Source organism: Elaeis guineensis, chromosome 4 (genome assembly GCF_000442705.2).
Source record: "Elaeis guineensis isolate ETL-2024a chromosome 4, EG11, whole genome shotgun sequence".
Taxonomy (NCBI): Eukaryota; Viridiplantae; Streptophyta; class Magnoliopsida; order Arecales; family Arecaceae; genus Elaeis; species Elaeis guineensis.
The window spans coordinates 118,020,613-118,039,856 of record NC_025996.2 but is presented as its reverse complement, the minus strand read 5'-3'; the positions used below and the strand labels follow the sequence as shown (position 1 = coordinate 118,039,856).

General features: G+C 33.4%; 1 protein-coding gene across 1 annotated transcript; it reads right to left on the bottom strand.

Moving 5' to 3' along the window:
- Nucleotides 1-13,564: 13,564 nt before the first annotated feature.
- LOC105042746 (glyceraldehyde-3-phosphate dehydrogenase B, chloroplastic) lies at nucleotides 13,565-19,198 on the bottom strand. The gene is given in 12 exon segments (XM_010920051.4): nucleotides 13,565-13,958; nucleotides 15,582-15,972; nucleotides 15,975-15,987; nucleotides 16,827-16,876; nucleotides 17,011-17,072; nucleotides 17,179-17,339; nucleotides 17,424-17,452; nucleotides 17,455-17,590; nucleotides 17,728-17,889; nucleotides 18,811-18,864; nucleotides 18,867-18,923; nucleotides 19,016-19,198. Coding segments are annotated over 12 exon segments (1,350 nt in total). The 5' UTR covers nucleotides 19,115-19,198; the 3' UTR covers nucleotides 13,565-13,822.
- Nucleotides 19,199-19,244: the final 46 nt, after the last annotated feature.

The window sequence follows — 19,244 nt, the reverse complement described above, 5'->3', positions numbered from 1 at the left end:
TCACTGACTCTGAGGGACCAGCCTCATGATCAGACATGAACTGAATATCAGGAGATGCTTTGTGATCACGAGGAGGTGAAGACGTTTCTCCTCCTCTGCTCTCTCCTCAATACCCTTGACCAACCGCCATCAATCTTTGAAAAACCCATACGATGCAGTGTGTGGCGGTTGATGGTGTCAGAATGTGATAATTTGGTGACTGTCTCTCCCTCAAAATAGACTCCGAACCTCCTAAAGACTTGGGTGAGTGCCATACCATAAGGTAGGTAAGCCTTAGACCTATTTAGGGTCTCCCTCATGGCTTCAATCATCAGAGTAGGAAGGTTCAAGGGGGTCTCGGTGATCACATGGTACATGATGCATATATCCCTACCAGATAAGAGGTCATGCTTGTCACTCCTAGGGACAAAAAGTTTGGTCACCATGTGATGCAAAAGTGTCATCTCTACTGAAAATATCTTTACTTCTAATTTATTTAAATTTTTAGTAAATACTCTCTCTAAATAATACTTAGTCCCTCTTCTTTGATTGGGAGCTCCATATGAGTATAACCTTTACAAGGCAAGTGCAAGATTTATCCTAAATGCAATAGATCAAGAACAAAGTTAATACCTTTCACTAAAGACTTTACTGTTCCATTGTAGTAACTTAAATTTAAATAAAATTCTCTGACCAAATCAACATAAGTATTTTCCTTCAATAGACAGTAAAACTCCCATCCTTGACTTTTAATTTTTGATCCAATTGAGAACCCTTCTTTTTCAAAAAACTTAAAATCTATGTTCTTTCTAGGTTCTACTTTTCAATTGGAGAGAGGTACCTTGCTTGGACTAAGTGGAAACTGTGAAGAAGCTAGAGCAGGATCTGAAACTAGGGTTGGAGCAGAAGAGGGCTCGGCTGCCATTCTTTTTCTGCATACTTCCTCCTCTAACCCATGAGCAAACTTTCTTCTCTGCGGTTGCTTCATTTTGGGAGCCATTTCGGATAAGAGAGATTTGCAAATAGCTTAGATGACCTAATGAGAGGTAGAGTGAAAAAATTTTAAAGAAAAATAAAGATTTTGGGGAGATAGACCGTCAGTTTGGAGAAGAGGGTTTGAAGCAGGGTAAGCTTGATCCACCCAAATAAAGAAAAAAAAGAAAAGAGATTTAGTTCCTAAAAGGGCAATTTGAAGGAAAAAATCTAGTGGGAAGAGGGATTTTAAAAGATTTTTTACGGTTGAGAGAGTGGAGAGGGAGGAGATTTTTGTCCGATGGGATGAGAAAGATGAAAGGCAAAGGGTCGGCCTGCTTAACTAATGGAGATTTTTCAATAAAACAGAGCGTCCGATGGATTTTAATAAAAATTACAAGTTTATCCTAAGGTCGACTCATGGCTAGAAAAATTCAAAAAAAAATAAAATAATTTCAAAAAAATTCAAAAAAATTTGAAACTTGAGAGAAGGATGCCTATTTAAGAGATTGATCATATGAATGATAGTTTTGAGCTTTTAAGAAAAGAGAGATGAGAATTGAGCTCAAAATTTAGTTCAATAAATTTTTGGTAAAAAGAACTTGAAATCAGAAAGATACTTAAGCTGATGGATCAAAGATTCCTAGTTCTCTCCTAATTTCACAAAATCTATTTTTACTTAAGACTTTGGTAAAGATATTAGCTAATTATTTTTTAGTACATACATAATCAAGAATTATATTATTATTTTGGACATATTCTCTTATGAAATGATGTCTAATTTCAATATGCTTTGATCTAGAGTGCTGAATTAAATTTTTAGTTAGATTAATAACACTAGTGTTATCACATCTTATGGGAGTTTCATTGAGATTGATGCCAAATCCTCAAGTTGTTGCTTAATCCACAAGATTTGAGCACAGCAACTTTTGACTGTAATATATTCGACCTCGATCGTAGACAGTGCCATCGAATTTTGCTTCTTGCTAAACAAGAGATTAAATTAACTCCTAAAAATTGACAAATTTTACTAGTACTTTTTTTATCTAATCTACATCCAGTAAAATCAGTATCTGAATATCCTATTAAGTCAATTGATGAATCCTTAGAATATCATAATCTAGAGTTTGTGTACCTTTTAAATATTTAAAAAATTTTTAACTGTATTTAAATGTGATTCTTTTGGATTTGGTTGAAAGCGAGCACATAGACAAACATTAAACATAATATCTAGTCTACTAGCAGTTAAATACAATAAAGAACCAATCATGCTTCTATAAAATTTTGAGTCTATATTTTTACCTCCTTCATCCTTGTCAAGCTTACATAATGGACTTATGGGGGTACCAATTGCTTTGGAGCCCTCCATTCCAAATCTTTTGAGTAGTTCTCTTGTATACTTACTTTGGGTGATGGAGATCCCTTCCTTTGTTTGTTTGATTTGAAGTCCAAAAAGAATATAAGTTCTCCCATCATGCTCATCTCGAACTCCCCTTACATGAGCTTAGCAAAATCTTGACAAAGAATTTCATTAGTAGATCCAAATATAATATCATCAACGTATATTTGTATAACTAAGATATCATCATAATTTTTTTTAATGAAAATGGTTGTATCTATATTTTTCTTGAAAAATTATTATTAAGTAAGAATTTACTTAACCTTTCATACCAAATCCAAGGTGCTTGTTTCAAACCATATAATACTTTGTTTAATTTGAAAATATGATGAAGAAAAGCATGATTTTTAAAATTGAAGGGTTATTCTACATACACTTCTTCAGTAATATAACCATTTAGAAAAGTACTTTTGACATCCATTTGAAATAACTTAAAATTTATAAAGCGTGCATATGCAAGCAAAAGCCTAATTACTTTTAATCTAGCAACAGGTGCAAAGATCTCATCAAAATCAATTCTTTCTTTTTGATTATAACCCCTTGCAACCAATCTTGCTTTATTCTTAATCACATTTTCATGTTCATCCCATTTATTCCTATATACCCATTTTGTGTCAATTACTGGATAATTTTTTGGTCTTGATACTAAAGTCCATACATTATTTCTTTCGAATTGATTAAGTTCCTCTTGCATTGTATTTATCCAATTATAATCTTTTTTAGCTTCATTTATAGTTTTAGGTTCAAAATGACAAATAAATATAAAATAATTATATGCATCTCTAAGTGAAGAACGAGTTCTTACTCCATGTGTAGGATCATCAATGATTAATTCTTTGAGGTGATTGTGATTATACCTCCATTCTTTGGGTAGATCATTTGTACCTTGAGGTTGTTCTTATTGTTCTTCACCTTCATCCTCTTATTTGTTTTCATGTTCTTCTTCATTTTGAATTATTGAGTCTTTTAGGATGAGCTCCTTCATTCTTTTGTAAGAGGATCTCCATCATCAATACCTTCACTTTTTCTTGAAGAAGATCATTAGTCTCATCAAAAACAACATGTATTGATCCTCTACTACTAAAGTTCTTTTGTTGAAAACTCTAAAAGCTTTGCTAGAAGAGTAATCAAGAAAAATAGCTTCATCAGATTTTGTATCAAATTTTTCTAATCTCTCTTTACATTATTCAAAAAAAACATCAGCAACCAAAAATATGAAAAAATACAAAGTTTGGTTTTCTTCCTTTCCAAAGCTCATAGGTGTTTTCTTTAGAATTGATCTAATTAAAGCACAGTTTAAAATGTAACATGCCGTATTAATTGCTTCCACCCAAAAGTATCTAGGGAGGTTGCTTTCACATAGTATGGTACAGATCATTTCTTCAAGGATTCTATTTTTTCTTTCTACTACCCTATTTTGTTGGGGTGTCCTAGGTGCTGAAAAATTATGGTCAATGCCTTTTTCATCACAAAATTTTTAAAATTTTGATTTTCAAATTCAGTTCCATGATCACTTTGAATATTTTGAATTAAAAAAAAAATTATTATAATTTTTTGATAAAATTTTAAGAACACATGAAAAATTCATCCTTATGTACCAAAAAAAATCATGTAAAATGAGAGAAATCATTAATAATTAAAAGCATATCATTTTTCACCTAAACTAGTAGTTCTAGTGGGTCCAAATAAATTCATGTGCAATAATTCTAATAGCCTAGAAGTTGAAACAATGTTTTTAGATTTGAATGAAACTTTTGTTTGTTTACCTAGTTGACATGCATCATAAATTTTATCCTTTTCAAAATTTAATTTAGGTAAATCGGTAATCAATTCTTTTTTAATAAGTTTTAAAGTGAATGCATGCTAATATGTGCAAGTCTACGATGCCAAAACCAACTAGTCTCATTAAACTTGGCATTCAAAGCTACTCGACATTGCATGTTTATCTTGAAAAGATCATTCAAATCTATCATATAAATATTACCATGTCTATGCCCACAAATTTAATGCCTTCATCATTGGGACTAGTTACTATGCATAATGAAGATTCAAAAATAACTTTGTACCTTTTTCACAAAATTGACTAATGCTTAATAGATTATGTTTCAAACCATTACTAATAAAATATTTTTAATATACTTGGAGGGAGTGATACCAATGTTACCTATATCGATGATCTTTCCTTTGCTATTGTCTCCAAAGGTGACCATTCCTCCATCTTTTGCATCAAGTGTGATGAATTAGGATTTATCACTGGTCATGTGTTTTGAGCACCCGCTATCAAGATACTATTTTTGATTTATTTCTTGGGATGCAAGACACACCTACATATAAAAATCAAGTTTTGACTTTAGGTACCCAAGTTTTTTTGGATTTTTTTTGGTTAGTCACAATGGTTTCTTTTGGAACCCATATTTTCTTTACATTAGAATTTTAGATTTGTTAAAAAAATATGTATAAGATTTGTGTCCTACTTTACCATATTTAAAGCAAGTAATATTTAAAAACTTATTTCTTGATGAATTCACAAAGATATTTTTCATAAATTTTTATTTCTTTAAAGGGTTGTAGCCAAGACGCTTTATCATAAACGATCTTTTGATTATCAAGTATTATTTGAAGTTTATTTAAACTTAGAGTGAACTTTTCTACCATAGGTTTTAACTTAGCAATTTTATTTTTAAGTTCAAATTTTTTGTGTCAAGACCAATTTTTATTTGAAATAATCTCATTTTCTTTTAGTAAAGATTGATTCTTTGATTTAATTCTTTGTTCTTTACCCTAACTTCTTTAGATCATCAACTAGATCATAAAATACTTCTTGAAGTTTTTTAAAAGTAAAGTCATTAGGAGTTTCAGTATTTACCTCATTTTCATGTGCCATAAGGCACAAGTTGCTTGTTCATGTGAATCTTTTTCTTCAGAGCTTGACTCATCACTATCACTCCATGTAGCCACCATAGCCTTTTTCTTGTACTTCTTGGGTTCTTAAGTTGTGGATATTCAGACCTAAAATACCCTAGCTTCTTAATTTATAACAAATAAGGGGCTGCTCCTTATCCTTCTCCTTGCTATGCTCCCTTTTTATAGGTGGCCTCTTCTTTATCCTTATTTTCTTTTCTTCAAAAATCTTTTAAATTTTCTAGTAATGAGGGCTATTTCTTCGTCTTGCTCTTCATTTTCTGTTTCATCAGATTCCTCATCAAGTTGAGCAGTGAATTTGAGGGTGATTGTCTCTTCTTTTTGACATCTTTTTCTTAATGTTATTTCATGCTTAGCTCATATGTCATTAGCGATCTTAGAAGCTCCTCCAAAATAAAATATTTAGATTTTGACTTTTTGGATTGCGGTCATTTTGGCCTCCCAAGTCTTGGTAAAGACCTAAGAATGTTTCTCACAAGATCGCTGTTAGAATAAGACTTACCAAGATTTTTAGACCATGAATAATATCCATAAAATGAATAAATATTTCAGTTATTGATTCATCATGCTCCATTTTAAAGAGTTCATATTTGTGTACAAACATGTTAATTTTTGATTCCTTAACTTAATTAGTGCCTTCATGTGTTACTTCTAACCTATCCATATTTTCTTAGCCGACATGCATATTAAAATATGATTAAATTCATTAGCATCTAAAGTACAATATAAATATTCATGGCTTTAGCATTGAGTTGAGCCATTTTCTTGTCAATCTCATCCCATTCTCTTTCGAATTTGATTGATCTACACCATCAATTATCTTAGTGGTGTGTGTGATCCATTAACTATGATACTCCATATATCATAGTCAAGTGTTTGAATAAAAATTTTCATCCGAGCTTTCTAATAGGTGTAGTTTGACCCATTGAAAAATGAAGGTCGGTTTGTGGACTGTCCTTCGACTAGTGAAGTACCAACTTGAGTTTCCATAGATCTTTAGCTCTTTTGATGGTTAAATCAAAGTAGGGCTAAACACCGAGCTCTGATACTACTTGTTGCCCAGCTATGCAACCCAAGAGGGAGGGTGAATTGAATTTTTAAAATTTTAAAATTAATTTAGAATCACAAGATTAAATAATAATAAGCAAGTTAAATGTAGTAAGTGATTTAAGCAAAGTGTAGAAATGAGATGCAAGAATGCAAGAAAATAAAAAAATTTAAATAGAGAGCAAGTAAGCACACTACAAGCAATCAAAGTTTATCGTAGTTCGATGCCAACCTTGCATCTACATCCACTTCCAAGCTCCTACTTGAAAATTTAAATCTACTAAAATATATTCAACAAGAATACAACATCGGTACCTCCGACTCTAGCTATCCCAAGCTAGAACACTTATTTTTCGGATATAAGCCAACCCAATATAATTGATTCAAGTTCGGATCAACCTATCCAAGTTTTGGAATCTTCCAAAACTAAAGATCAAGACAGAAATAGAGTATAAGAGTTAATGATAAAGAAATATAAGTTTAGCTCCTTTAATGAGTAAATAAAATTTTAAGTACACTTTACACAATAAAGAGGAAGCTTTTTAAATTTTTCTCAAGGTTGTTGAAGACTTGAATGAGCTCTTGAGGGGTTGGTGAACTTGAAATAAAAGTTTTTTTGCTTGAAGAGATTTTTGCTTAGGACTGAAATGAATGCTTGAATCTCTTATTTTTTCCCTCCTTTAAGTGCCTTTATATCTTCAATAGATGCTGGAGAGAAATCTAGACAGTTTAGAGCCGTTGGAGAGCTTTAAATGAGCATTAAATATAACCAAAATAGACTGAAAACTAGTCATTATGGAGATTTTCCATCGCAAGGGTCGACCCTAGGATCGTCCCCTGCACAGGGGTCGACCCCAGGGGTCGACTCTGTGGCACAGAACAGAAATGACTATTTTTTATTTTTTGCTTACACAGACAACAGAGGTCGATCCTGGGATCGAGCTTGGCATAGGGATCGACTCTGGGGTAGTCCCCTTTGGGTGTGCCAGCCAAAAATAGAATGTCGTTCAGCCTCTTTTGACAAGTATCGATCCTTTTTTTAAACTGATTTTCTCTCAAAATATATATCTAAAAAATATAAAATTACCTCCAATAGATCACAAATCTTCTGTTCTTGCTCTTCAAGCTTTCAATCAGAACTTGATAAAATTAATATTTTCCCTGAAATACGATAAATCTTTTTTCAAACCAAAATCATTAGTAACCCCCTCAAATATTTTGTAATCATCAAAATCAATTCATGGAGCAACATTTTATTTGTTGGGGAGCTGGGCTGATTCAATAAAAGCCAGACCGGGCCATCACATAAATACCTTAGCAAACTACCATACCCAGCTAATGAGCCATCATTGTCCATCTATAGAGACTTTTTTGACTAAAAATTTTGTTAATTAAACTCTTTAACTCTGTCCTTTTGTTCTAACCTTATTATTAAGATATGACAACCAAAGAGGGAGGTAAATTGGATTCTTCAAATTCAAATAACAACTTGCCCTTATTATGATAATCAATTGTAAAAGTGAAGTATTTGCAATGGTACTAAAGAATGAATACAAAGCAAGGAAGTAAAGACACTACGCAAACACAAACATATAAAATTTATAGTGATTCAATGCTAAATCCAGCATCTACATTCACTCTCCAAGATTCTTTTTTAAAAATTCTACTATAATCATCTTGATTATAGTCTGATTATTTTGATCGGACTTACAATCAAACTCAGTTGATTTTTCATAGACTCACCAATGATCAAAATCTTTCAAATTGATTATTTTATGCAGCTCACAATCAATCCAGCTAGTTTTGCCCAAACTCATCAACCAAAATCTTTTTAACTAAGTTACTAAGATTTAATTTATATAACATCCAATTATGAGCTTGGACTAGCCTCAATCCCCAAGTTTCTATCCCAAAAACTTGCCAAAAAAACAAAATAAGCAATAGAGTACAAAGGAATTAAGCCAAAACTTAGGAAACAATAAATTCATTGAAGTGTAGTGAAGTCATTGATGATTATTCTTGTAAGCTTGACTTCTTTATTTTAAAGAATGAGAAGCTTTCTTGTAATTTGTTGTGGATGATCTCTTAGTAGATCACATAATTAATGCTCTTAAATCATCTCTATTGTGTTTTGCTCAAAGATATCCAATGCACTCAACTAAAACTTGGGTTTTTCTCTTTTCTTTTCTTGTTTTTATCTTCCCAGTTAAATCTCTAGTCTTAAATACCCTTAAACTTGGCTAGAACAAATGTATTAGCCATTGGAAAAGCCAAACTAACCATTAAGAGTGAGATTTGCCTGTTTGAAACTATCAAAAAAAAAAAAACTAGCCATTCAGATGTCAGTCGCAGAGGGGTTGAGTTTTATTCTTTAGAAGTTAACTCGCCATCTCTTGGGGTTGACTAATGAAGTATTCTGATTTTTGTTGCCCTCTGTCTTCCACCTATGGTCATTCTGAGATGGACTCGACTGAAGTTGAGGTTGGCTCATCGCATTCTGGGGTAGACTCATGAAGTGTTGGGGTTGACTTGGGAAGATGCTATTTTAATTATTTCTATCTTCACCCTGAGACCATTTTGAGATTGATTCAATCAAAACTAGGGTTGACTCATCCCTATCTAAGGTCGATCATACTGCTCTGAGGTTAACTCTTTAAATGGTCATTTCTATGCACTCTCTATATTGGGCCTAAGACTATTTTGGATCAATTCCTAGAAACCTGGGGCTGACTCATGTAGTATGTTAGTCTACTCCAACATATCAGCATGAATGCTGAGGTCAACTCCTGAATGTTCCAGAAAAAAAACTATCTTCGATTTAGACCTATGGCCATTCAGGGTCAGCTTCTAATATCTTAGGATTGACCCCTCTAAGCCAAAACTTGTGTAATTTATCTTTAAAAGTTCTTTTAACTCGCTTGTTTGGAAAGAATTTTTTTGGATTTAATGTGTCTTTGTGAGCACCTAAGAGAGATTCTACATCCATTCTTGAAATATATAATTAATATCGTTTATACTCAAATATTTTGTTATTATCAAAACCAAAGCTTAGGATAACAATCTCCTCCTTTTTGATAATGAAAAACCTTTAAGTACTAAGCTATAAAAAGTGTATTCATAATACAAATAAAAATTAATCATACATCATAAGTTCAATGGAGTCTTTAGCTTGATACCACTGAGTTTTCATTATTGACTTTTTTAATATAATATTTTCAATTCTCTTCTTTATTTGATTCTTTCTCCGCTTTGTCTTGATCTCATATATATATATATATAATCTCCACCTTTTTGTTATTATCAAAAAGATTGCACAACAACAAAAGACAAAATGAAGTAAAGCCAAAAGGATAATGTCAATTAAGCAAGACGGCCGGAATAAATTAGTAGCAAAGCAATGTAACAAGGTGATGGTTAAAGAGAAATGGTGTACAAGCAAGACACAAAGTATTGATTTCTCTTACTCATGCCTTCTTATTATTTCTTTCCCCATTATATTTAATTTCATTCAATCTTCCCCTTTTTCTTGAAATTCATGCAACTTAATTTAGAAAGATTAGCTTACTTTTCTCCCCCTTTGTATTTCAATTTAAGCCAAATACCTTTTAAAGTTTACATTCTTACTCCCTTTTTCTTTTCTTTTACTCTCCCCCTTTTCAACTTGAATCAGAATAATTTTGAGTTAGAGATTAGTATTAGAGCAACTTAGAAAGGATTTAACACATAACTTGTATCAAAACAAAGAGTAAGAATAAGTATCAGATTGCTTTTAGGAAAATGGTAAGGGACCCGATCCTAAAACTAATATCAATAGAGAATTTGTACTTGAGCCAAAGAGAAAAGAACTAAGCATCATTGCCATTTAGTGAAAAAAATAATTTCTATTAGCAAAGTATGCAGTACATGATTTACAGAAGATAAAGATAACAAAACATGAGGGTTAGTACACCAGAATATAGATACCTAGCTAGGATACAAATACTAAGAGTCTAGATATAATCTTAAAGGTATTGTCAGATGAGAAGGGAGTAAATGGAGGCTCTCCAAGAAGGCTAGCTCCTGCAATAAGTTGAAGACTGAAAAATGAAGATAGTTCTAACTGGATAGAAGGTTGAGTTGATCTGGTCTCCTAACGCTACTGGATAGCTCTCTCATCAGCCCTGTCAGACATATCATGTTGTCCTGACCTAAATGAATAGATCCTATCTCTTAATTCTCTCTCTCTTCAAATAGGCATGGATGGATCTGACCTCTACCTCCAGGTCTACAGTTCTTTGGATTTGAGTCTCAACCAAGAAATGAACATCTGAGACAACTACCACAACTCTATGATCATCTGACGAAGGACTGACACATGTGGCATGAGTTTGCTATCTATCTACCAGTCATCCCTAGCTGCTATGGAGACGTTTAATGGTATGATCTACTCCCCGCTAACATGGAGCATTTGAAGCCAATATCTCCCTTAACATCTCCACATATCTCTCAACTAATCAATGTTTGATCTGATAGTCTGAGAATACTCCCACTGAGTCTCTCGAGTTACAAAGCTAGTTTTTGTCTAGTCAGGCTCAATCTCTAGCCATGTAAACTCTGATAATATCTCTGTAGTTGCAGTTAGCATGAGATCTGATCATGATCCATTGCTGGTGTGCTGGATCCTACCTCTAGCTGGTCACCATCATCTTTTGCTCCATTTCTCAAGTCCTCCCTCAAAACTACTCCTTTATGTTTCCAATGATCATTGACAATCTAAAATCCCATCTAGCATTCCACTTCAATCTAGACATGAGCTGCTTCCAATGAACCATGGAGGACCAAATCCAATGGAAAATGAGTGGAAAAAGAGAATGGAGTAGTTCGGTTGAGGAGGGAAAGAGGTTGGGAGACATTCAAGCTCAAATGAGATAAGAATAGAGTGAACAAACCTAGGATGACTCTATTTAAAGGGCTATTCCTTGACACAAAAGTAGACTCTTGCAAGACCATGAGCAGAGCTCTAAAACTTCGAGTCAATTCTAGATGAGGGGTCAACTTGAGTACAATCACGAGTCACTCCTCAAAGAATGATTTTCCCCTAAGGGTCAACAATGATGAATCAACCCCTAGACTTGGGAAGTCGATCCTTAAATAGGATCAACAACGATGAGTTAGAGCATTACAACATGTATTAAGGTATAAATATCATAAAGTTGGAGCATGTAAAAGCAAATAATGCATCACAAGTTATTCATCAAAATCAATCCATTCAATCACTATTTTAATTCTAACTAACTTATTTATAAGTTCAAATTCATTCAATTCTTAGGATTCATTTAGTTTCAATTTAGGTTGAATTAAGTATAGTTACTATCTGATTTTTAGCATCAACTATATTTTAGAATTCTATATGAGATATACAAAAATAAGATGATGACATGCATCTCTAAGAGATGCTCTGGTTCTAACTCTTTTGATCACTTATAATTAATTTGTTGAGATGACAATGATTATATCTTCATTCCTTTAATAGATTATTTGTACCTTAGAAATTAGCTATTAGATTTCTCTTGATGTTCTCCATCTTTTTCTCTATAAAACCTACATCATCAAGAAATCCATATTCCTTGATAGAAGATTATTAATCTCATCAAAAATAATATAAATTTTTCTACCACAAAAGTTTTCTAGGATAATAAATTAAGATTCATCCCTCATCACGTGCCGTGAGTATTCATTGTATAGTACCATCTCCTTTTGAAGCATGGGATACTACACAAACATATAAAATAGTTATTTTTTTGATTTTGATTCCCAAGATCCTTTGAGGCTAGTGATCATGATTTCTTTTAGAACTCAAATTTTTTAACTATAATGTGGCTAATTTTCCTTCCATTACATTCAAAAGCTTTATGGCCTACTTTGTTGTATTTAAAGTATGTAAGTAAAAAATTTTCAAAAGTAATTTTATAAATATATTTTTTAAAGACTTTTACTTTCTTAATGAATTATACTCTAAACCAATTATATAGCTTTTGACTCGTGCTGCTCTAAGGTCGACCATTTGAAGGACCCTTCAAATGGTCATTTCTGTGCACTCTTTATCTTGTGCTGAGACTATTTTAGGGTCGATTCCTAAAAATTTGAGGTCAACCTCATGTAGCATACTAGTCTGCTCTAATATATTGGGGTCGACTCATAAATGTTGGGATCAACTTCTGAACATTCTAGAAAATAATTGTCTTCTATTTAGGCATATAGTCATTCAAAGATCAGCTCCTAATATCCTTGAGTCAAGCAAAGACTTGTTTAATTTGTCTTTAAAATTTTTTTTGACTTAGCTTCTTTAAAAAGAATTATTCTTGATTTAATATATCTTTATAAGCATCTAAGAGATTCTACATTTATTTTTGAAATATACAATTAATACCATTTGCACTCAATATTTTGTTATCATCAAAATCAAATCTTGGATCAACAAACCTTATGGTATCTATTTTCTTTTGTAACATTAATGATAATTCCAGTTTTAGCATCTCTACAAACTAAAAGGATATTTAATAGGAAGGGGATGATGAGATCTAATTGCTCTAAAATCTGATAATAGTGGACATAAAAAACCACTGATTCAAATCATCATAATAATGTATAAATTTAATAAAGCCTGCATGATTAAGAGTGCAGTCTTCCATCCAGTCATTTTTTCTTGCTATGCTATCTATTTTAAAAGCAAAAAAATAGCAATAGCCCCCCATAAAGTGTCAATAATAGAGGCAAAATGTTATATTCTAATGGTATTTGTAATTAGTTGGAGCATGAAATACATTTTTAGAGGCATAATATTGATATTGCCTCTAAAACAGTAGTATTAGAAGTGCTTTTTTCTTTCTACCCCTGGGTTGCTAAAGAACACATTTGGTGTAGTGCAATTGAATAGCAATATTCCAAACTTATAAATTCAAATATATTTCACTTTTTCTCACGTTTTGTTTTTTTTTTTTTTTTTTTTTTTTTTTTTTTTTTTTTTTTTTCACTTTTCTTTAGCGGTTTTGATAGGAAAAATTGAATAATTTTATTTATTCTAAACTTTTATTATAACAGTAATATTTTTTCAAGAGAAAGGGAGGAAAATCTACCTGCAATATAATTACTTAGGTCCAAATATTAGGGAATGCATCATCCAAGACTTGAACCCAAAACCTTTGATTGCTAAGAAAAGGGTTGTGATCATTGGAATAAGCCCCAATTCACATCATAGCTCTGATATTCTTAGAAATCAAAACTGATATTTTCATGATCCTACCATGTCAAGGATCATCAACTGATTAATAATGCACTCTGTAGGCTTTTTTTTCCCAACCATATCAAACTGATTGTTTAATCCTTACAAAAATTCATCATGCTCTTTTCAATCTTTAAAATGAAAAAAAAAAAAAAAAAAGCATCATTGGATGAACACTAACACTAAAACCATCTAATTAAGCATTACATCCATCACAATGATTTCTAATAAAGCTGAATGAATTATGCTTCATAAACTTTGCACTCCTCTGTCGCCGGGCTTGTTTTGCAAAAGTCTTCTAATGGATCTCCACTTCCTTGCACTGGCATCCCTGGCCACTTGCTTGCCACCAGATGTGCCAAATCGACCACACGTTGACTATACAATTTAGAAAAAAAAAAAAACAAAGAAAGCAACAATAATGTTAGTTATACTAACAATATAGGATTACTTGAAACCCAATAAATGGTGATAGATGGCTTTGATAATGTAAAGTTGGCTATGACAAGAATCGTAAGTGGGGGTTTGGGGTTTGCCCCATTATTACAAACTTCTACTATAACATCACTAATGCTTCTATTTTTCTTTTTCATCACCTTCTTTCTTTCTTTCTCTTAACCTATGTGCATACGTTATTACATGGACAAAGACCATATTCCTGCAAGCTAACACTTATTATTGCTTATATAATCTTGTTAGTTGTTATATATATGTGATAATTTTCTATGTCATGCTACAAAACAATCATAATTGTATGCTAGTGAAAGCACAAAGAGAAAATGAAAAATTGTACAGAGCTTTTGCATTATCAAGGTAATTGCCATCATGTTTCCTTACATGGAATTTTCTTTTTCATGAAACCAGAAACTCATTTGACTTGATTCTACATCTCACTTGTCATTATAGCAGAAGAAAGATATGCAAAACATGATAGCAATATGAGTAACTTCACCATACAACATGGTATGGAAAATGAAACTGAAAAAATCCAAACTACAATTTTTCATATATCACCCTAAAATTGTACTCACCGTAGTATATTTTAAATATTCTATTAACCTTAGATTTATATTGTCATTTCTTTTGTTTCCCCTATAATTCATCTTATCTAGTTGAGATGCTTTTTAGGGGATAAATTAGGTGCAATAAAATATGGGTTTTATTAGCTTTTGCTGAGTGATGCTCTCGTTTGCTTGTCTTGAATGGAACCCTCCCTGTTTTGTGGCTTTTGATTTACAACAATTATGAAATGATATTGATGGGCTTGCCCATCAATGCGCTCAAAAAAGGAATGAAAAAAGAAAAAAAAAAAATCATCATCGTATGCTTTACAAACCAGTTTAACTGCCAGCCTTTACTAATTGCCAAAATTCCGGTTCTCTAAATGAGCATATTAATTATCATTTAGTTATATGGTATTTTCCAAACATGTAGACATTGGATTCATAGCTTACCAATGGAAGACCAGTTGGATAGAGTTTGTTCCTCAAGATCTATGTATTGATTAGAGATCACTTTCGTTGCATACAACCACTCCATGCTTGAACTAGTTTTATGGATTATTCCTTTGCCATATCAGCTGGATTCAACATTCATTTCCCAGAATGTAGCCTCATTATAGTTAACAGGACAAAGCTACTATCCTTGGTTTTTAACCAATTAAAAACAAGGCTTGACTATCTCTATTTTTTTTTTTTTTTTTTAATACCAATGAACACATAAATCCAGTTCAGACTTGCAGGGATTTTTATCAGTTATGAAAATATTAAAGAAACCATTGAGATGCCACTATTTTCAAGTTTCTTAGTATGACTCATGGTTCATTATAGTTTACATGAATGTGTTTTCTAAATTTCCCACTTTGTGATTTTTCTTGCAATTGTTTTCAGTTTTCTGCCTGCATCCATTTTATATTGTGATTATTATACTTATGTTGTTTTTGACACAGGATGACATATACCAACCCCTTAGCAACAGAAGTAGTAAAGCAATTGTTCTCACCTGTATCCCCATTCATTGTCATACCAGGCCACCACCTTCACCATATCATCTCCCATCACCATTGTCAGCGATGCATCGATGGTAGAGGACACGTCGGTGCACCTGAAATCAACTGAAACTAGTGGAACATCACAAACATCAAGGATTCCCTTCAATGGTCCATTAGCAGCCTTCCTGAAGGCCTGGTTCACATCTTCAGCCGTGATTCCTTTCTTCTCAACATTAACCACCAGGTCCACTACTGAAACATTAGGGGTTGGCACTCGGAGAGCTATCCCATTGAGCTTGCCCTTGAGCTGGGGCAGCACCAATGACACTGCTTTTGCTGCTCCAGTGCTAGTTGGGACAATGTTCAGTGCTGCAGCTCTTGCTCGCCTCAAGTCACGGTGGATGCATCTAACAATCTCTGGAAAGAAAACACAAATGTTGAAAATATATCACCAACGTTGTATTTGTAGATGATTATACTTTGAATGGTGATGGACGACACTCCCATCTTTCTATTCAAAAAATGACTTGTTGTGTGATTTAATTGGGTACTAAGTACATATTTGTAATATGATTCTAGGTAATAATATCTAATCCAATAGCTGCATGTAAAGCTCATATGAACTCAGATTACTTATTAACAATTCAAAGTGCAAATGCCATGATTGATCTCAAACCTCGATTTTACAGAAGAACTCAAGAATTAGTAAAAATTACTCTCTCAAAACAATGAGCTGTGGTTTAAAGAATTCATCAAGTCAATATTAAACTCATCCCCTGCCAAGTTTATATTAGTTTCATCTTTGATTGGAAGTTTTAAAGATCCTATTGCAATTGAAGTTGCAAGAAGTGAAAAAAGAAGAAGTTCAAAAGAAGTAATGGATGAAGTAAAAGGAGGCATAGTCATGACCCATCACCAAAAGGAAATTTGAACCAAAAAGAGATTGAATTAGCTTGAGGGGCTTCATCAAAACCAAAAAGGAATTGAACCGAAAAGATGTTTGCCGAGTCACCATGACATGATTTGATTCAATTCAAGCCGCTTGACAGCGTCATGTAATTCATGTAAGAAGAATTACATTGTTAAGCCTTCTTCTGCATCTTAATGCATCTTAGACTGCATTTTCTGTTTTTCTGAAGGAGATTTCCTTAACTAGCTAGTTTGATGAGAGAATAGCTAAAGCAGGATTCTTTCATTAAAAAAAATATGTAAAGCCGGATTCAACATGAATTCAAACATATAAAAGGAAAGCTGACCTGATCCCCTGTGTAGGAATGAGTTGTTGTCATGGTACCCTTCACAATCCCTATATTAAAAAAGACCAATTAGTTTGAAGGGCATTTTCATAATTTATGTCTTTTTTTATTTTGCATTATTTGCATTATATCCTTGAAAATTTAAAATCCTCAAGAACAAATCTACATTAAGACTGATGCTCACCAAATTCTTCATCCATGACCTTCACAAAGGGAGCCAGACAGTTTGTTGTGCAGGATGCATTGCTGCAAATAACAAAAGCCATGATCAAAGAAATAATTAGTTGCAAATAGAAAGTAAAAATGTGTTTAATGGTCACATTCTGAGCATAGGATATAAAGTAGCACCAACCTAACTATATTTGACACCTCATGGGAGTAGTCACCTTCATTCACCCCCACGACATATGTCGGAATATCAGCTCCTTTAGCTGGTGCTGTGATGATAACCTTCTTAGCACCTGCTTGTATATGTTTGCCGGCACCCGGTCCATCGACAAAAACCCCAGTCCCCTACAACAGATAGCTTGAAATGGTACAATGTTGTTCCTTCATCTCCTAAAGTTTTTCAAATTAGTTAAATACTCGATGATATACCTCAATCACAATGTCTATGCCTAGTTCGGCCATGGTAGCTTCAGAGGGTCTCGGCTTGCGACAACCATGATTGGCTTGCCATCAACACTAATGGTGCCATTATCCACAATCTTCACATCAGCCTTGAAGGTTCCAAGCATCGAGTCGTATTTGAGAAGGTGCGATGCCTAAAATCAGAAATTCATTATAAGTGATGCTTCTATGCCAAGTATCATCTTTATTTCATGATTTCATGCAATGCTTCAACCATATTGGAAGTGCAAATACAAACAAGTTCAAAAACAAAAGTACAGATCTGTCATACATTCTTAACACCGCCACTGTCATTCACAACCACAACATCAAGTGGAGAGTTCTTTCGTCCATGCCAACAGCGGAGGAAGTTCCGACCGATCCGTCCAAAACCATTGATGGCCACTTTCAGCTTGGCAACTGTCTCCCCCCTAACAGGGCTGGCTCCAACTGTCTGATGCATGTCACCACCCCATAAAACAAGCATTAGTATAAGAAAACATCTATGTCCATATGCCAAGTGATATCATGGTTTAAAAAATGATTAAAAACAGGTGTTACTAAGAAGCATGCATATGTTTCCTTGTAAAAAGAAGCATTCTTAAGGAATTGCTGAGTTCTCAGGTAACAGCAGAGATGCAATGATGAATTTAATTAACGGTTCTGCAATACTATAATTTTTGACACATCGAATTTGGAGATCATAATTTGGACTTAATTTTAAGCTAGTTACTTTTTCATGGTGATTTGGTGATTAGAAGAAACATATGTTTCAAAATTCGTATAAACCTTAAGCATGTCATGTGTTCATTCTGTTTTACATATTCTACAAACTTAATTATCCGCTGTATTTCTGTATTACAGTTGTAGAAAAACATAGTAATTCACAGGTTAATAGTTGTTATTGCAACATGGAGCCTCAATTAGCATTTAAAGCTTAAGTGGGTCATTAACCTGTTCTAAATAGTATATGTTCATACCACTTCACAGCTCTTTGATGCAAGGGACAGAGAGTCCTAATCTGGGAGGGCATATCAGACTTTATTTGGCAAAAAAAATTGAAATCCAATTTTTCATCATGCAATTCGATACAAACATGTCAGAAATCCAAAAAACGAAATAGATTTGTCTCTATCTCGTATCAGCTAATTGACCGATTCAGCGACATAATGACATATAGAAATGTTAACTTCACATACAGAGTTCACTGAATGCAGTAATGAATCATGATGCACATACGATGGTCAACATGTGGAATTCTAAAACATTTACATCACCGAGTATTTATAATGTCGAAAAAACTTGTTTTAAATCATTTTACATGAGCAAAGGAACTAAATCAAACAGTATTATATAAGTTTCACAGAGAGCTCACCTTGGAAGCCAATTGTGCAGCCAAGACATCGGAGAAGGATGCCCTCTCCCCTGCGTTGCAAAGGTCACACAAGTGCTTGACCGCAGCCCCGAGAACTCAGCAACCTCAAGCCTCTACATGGGATTAAGAAAAGTACAGATTAAGAACTGTTAATAATCTTCTGTAAGACACAATATAAGTAGTAAGCAATATTTAAGAGAGAGACCTTGGTGAAAGATGGGGTGGGGTGGCTGTGTGTGGCCTTGGAGTGGAACCTGGTGTTGGAGGGGATCCTGGAGGAGACAAGAGCTGCATGGCTGGCCATTGCTGCAACTAAACAACACACGGGCACCCGGAGGAATGTTTTATACTATCTCTCCAAGTACAAGGTCCAGAGTCACGGTATCACTCGTTTTTTTTATGGCGCTTGTTTGGAGTGCATGACTCAATTTAGA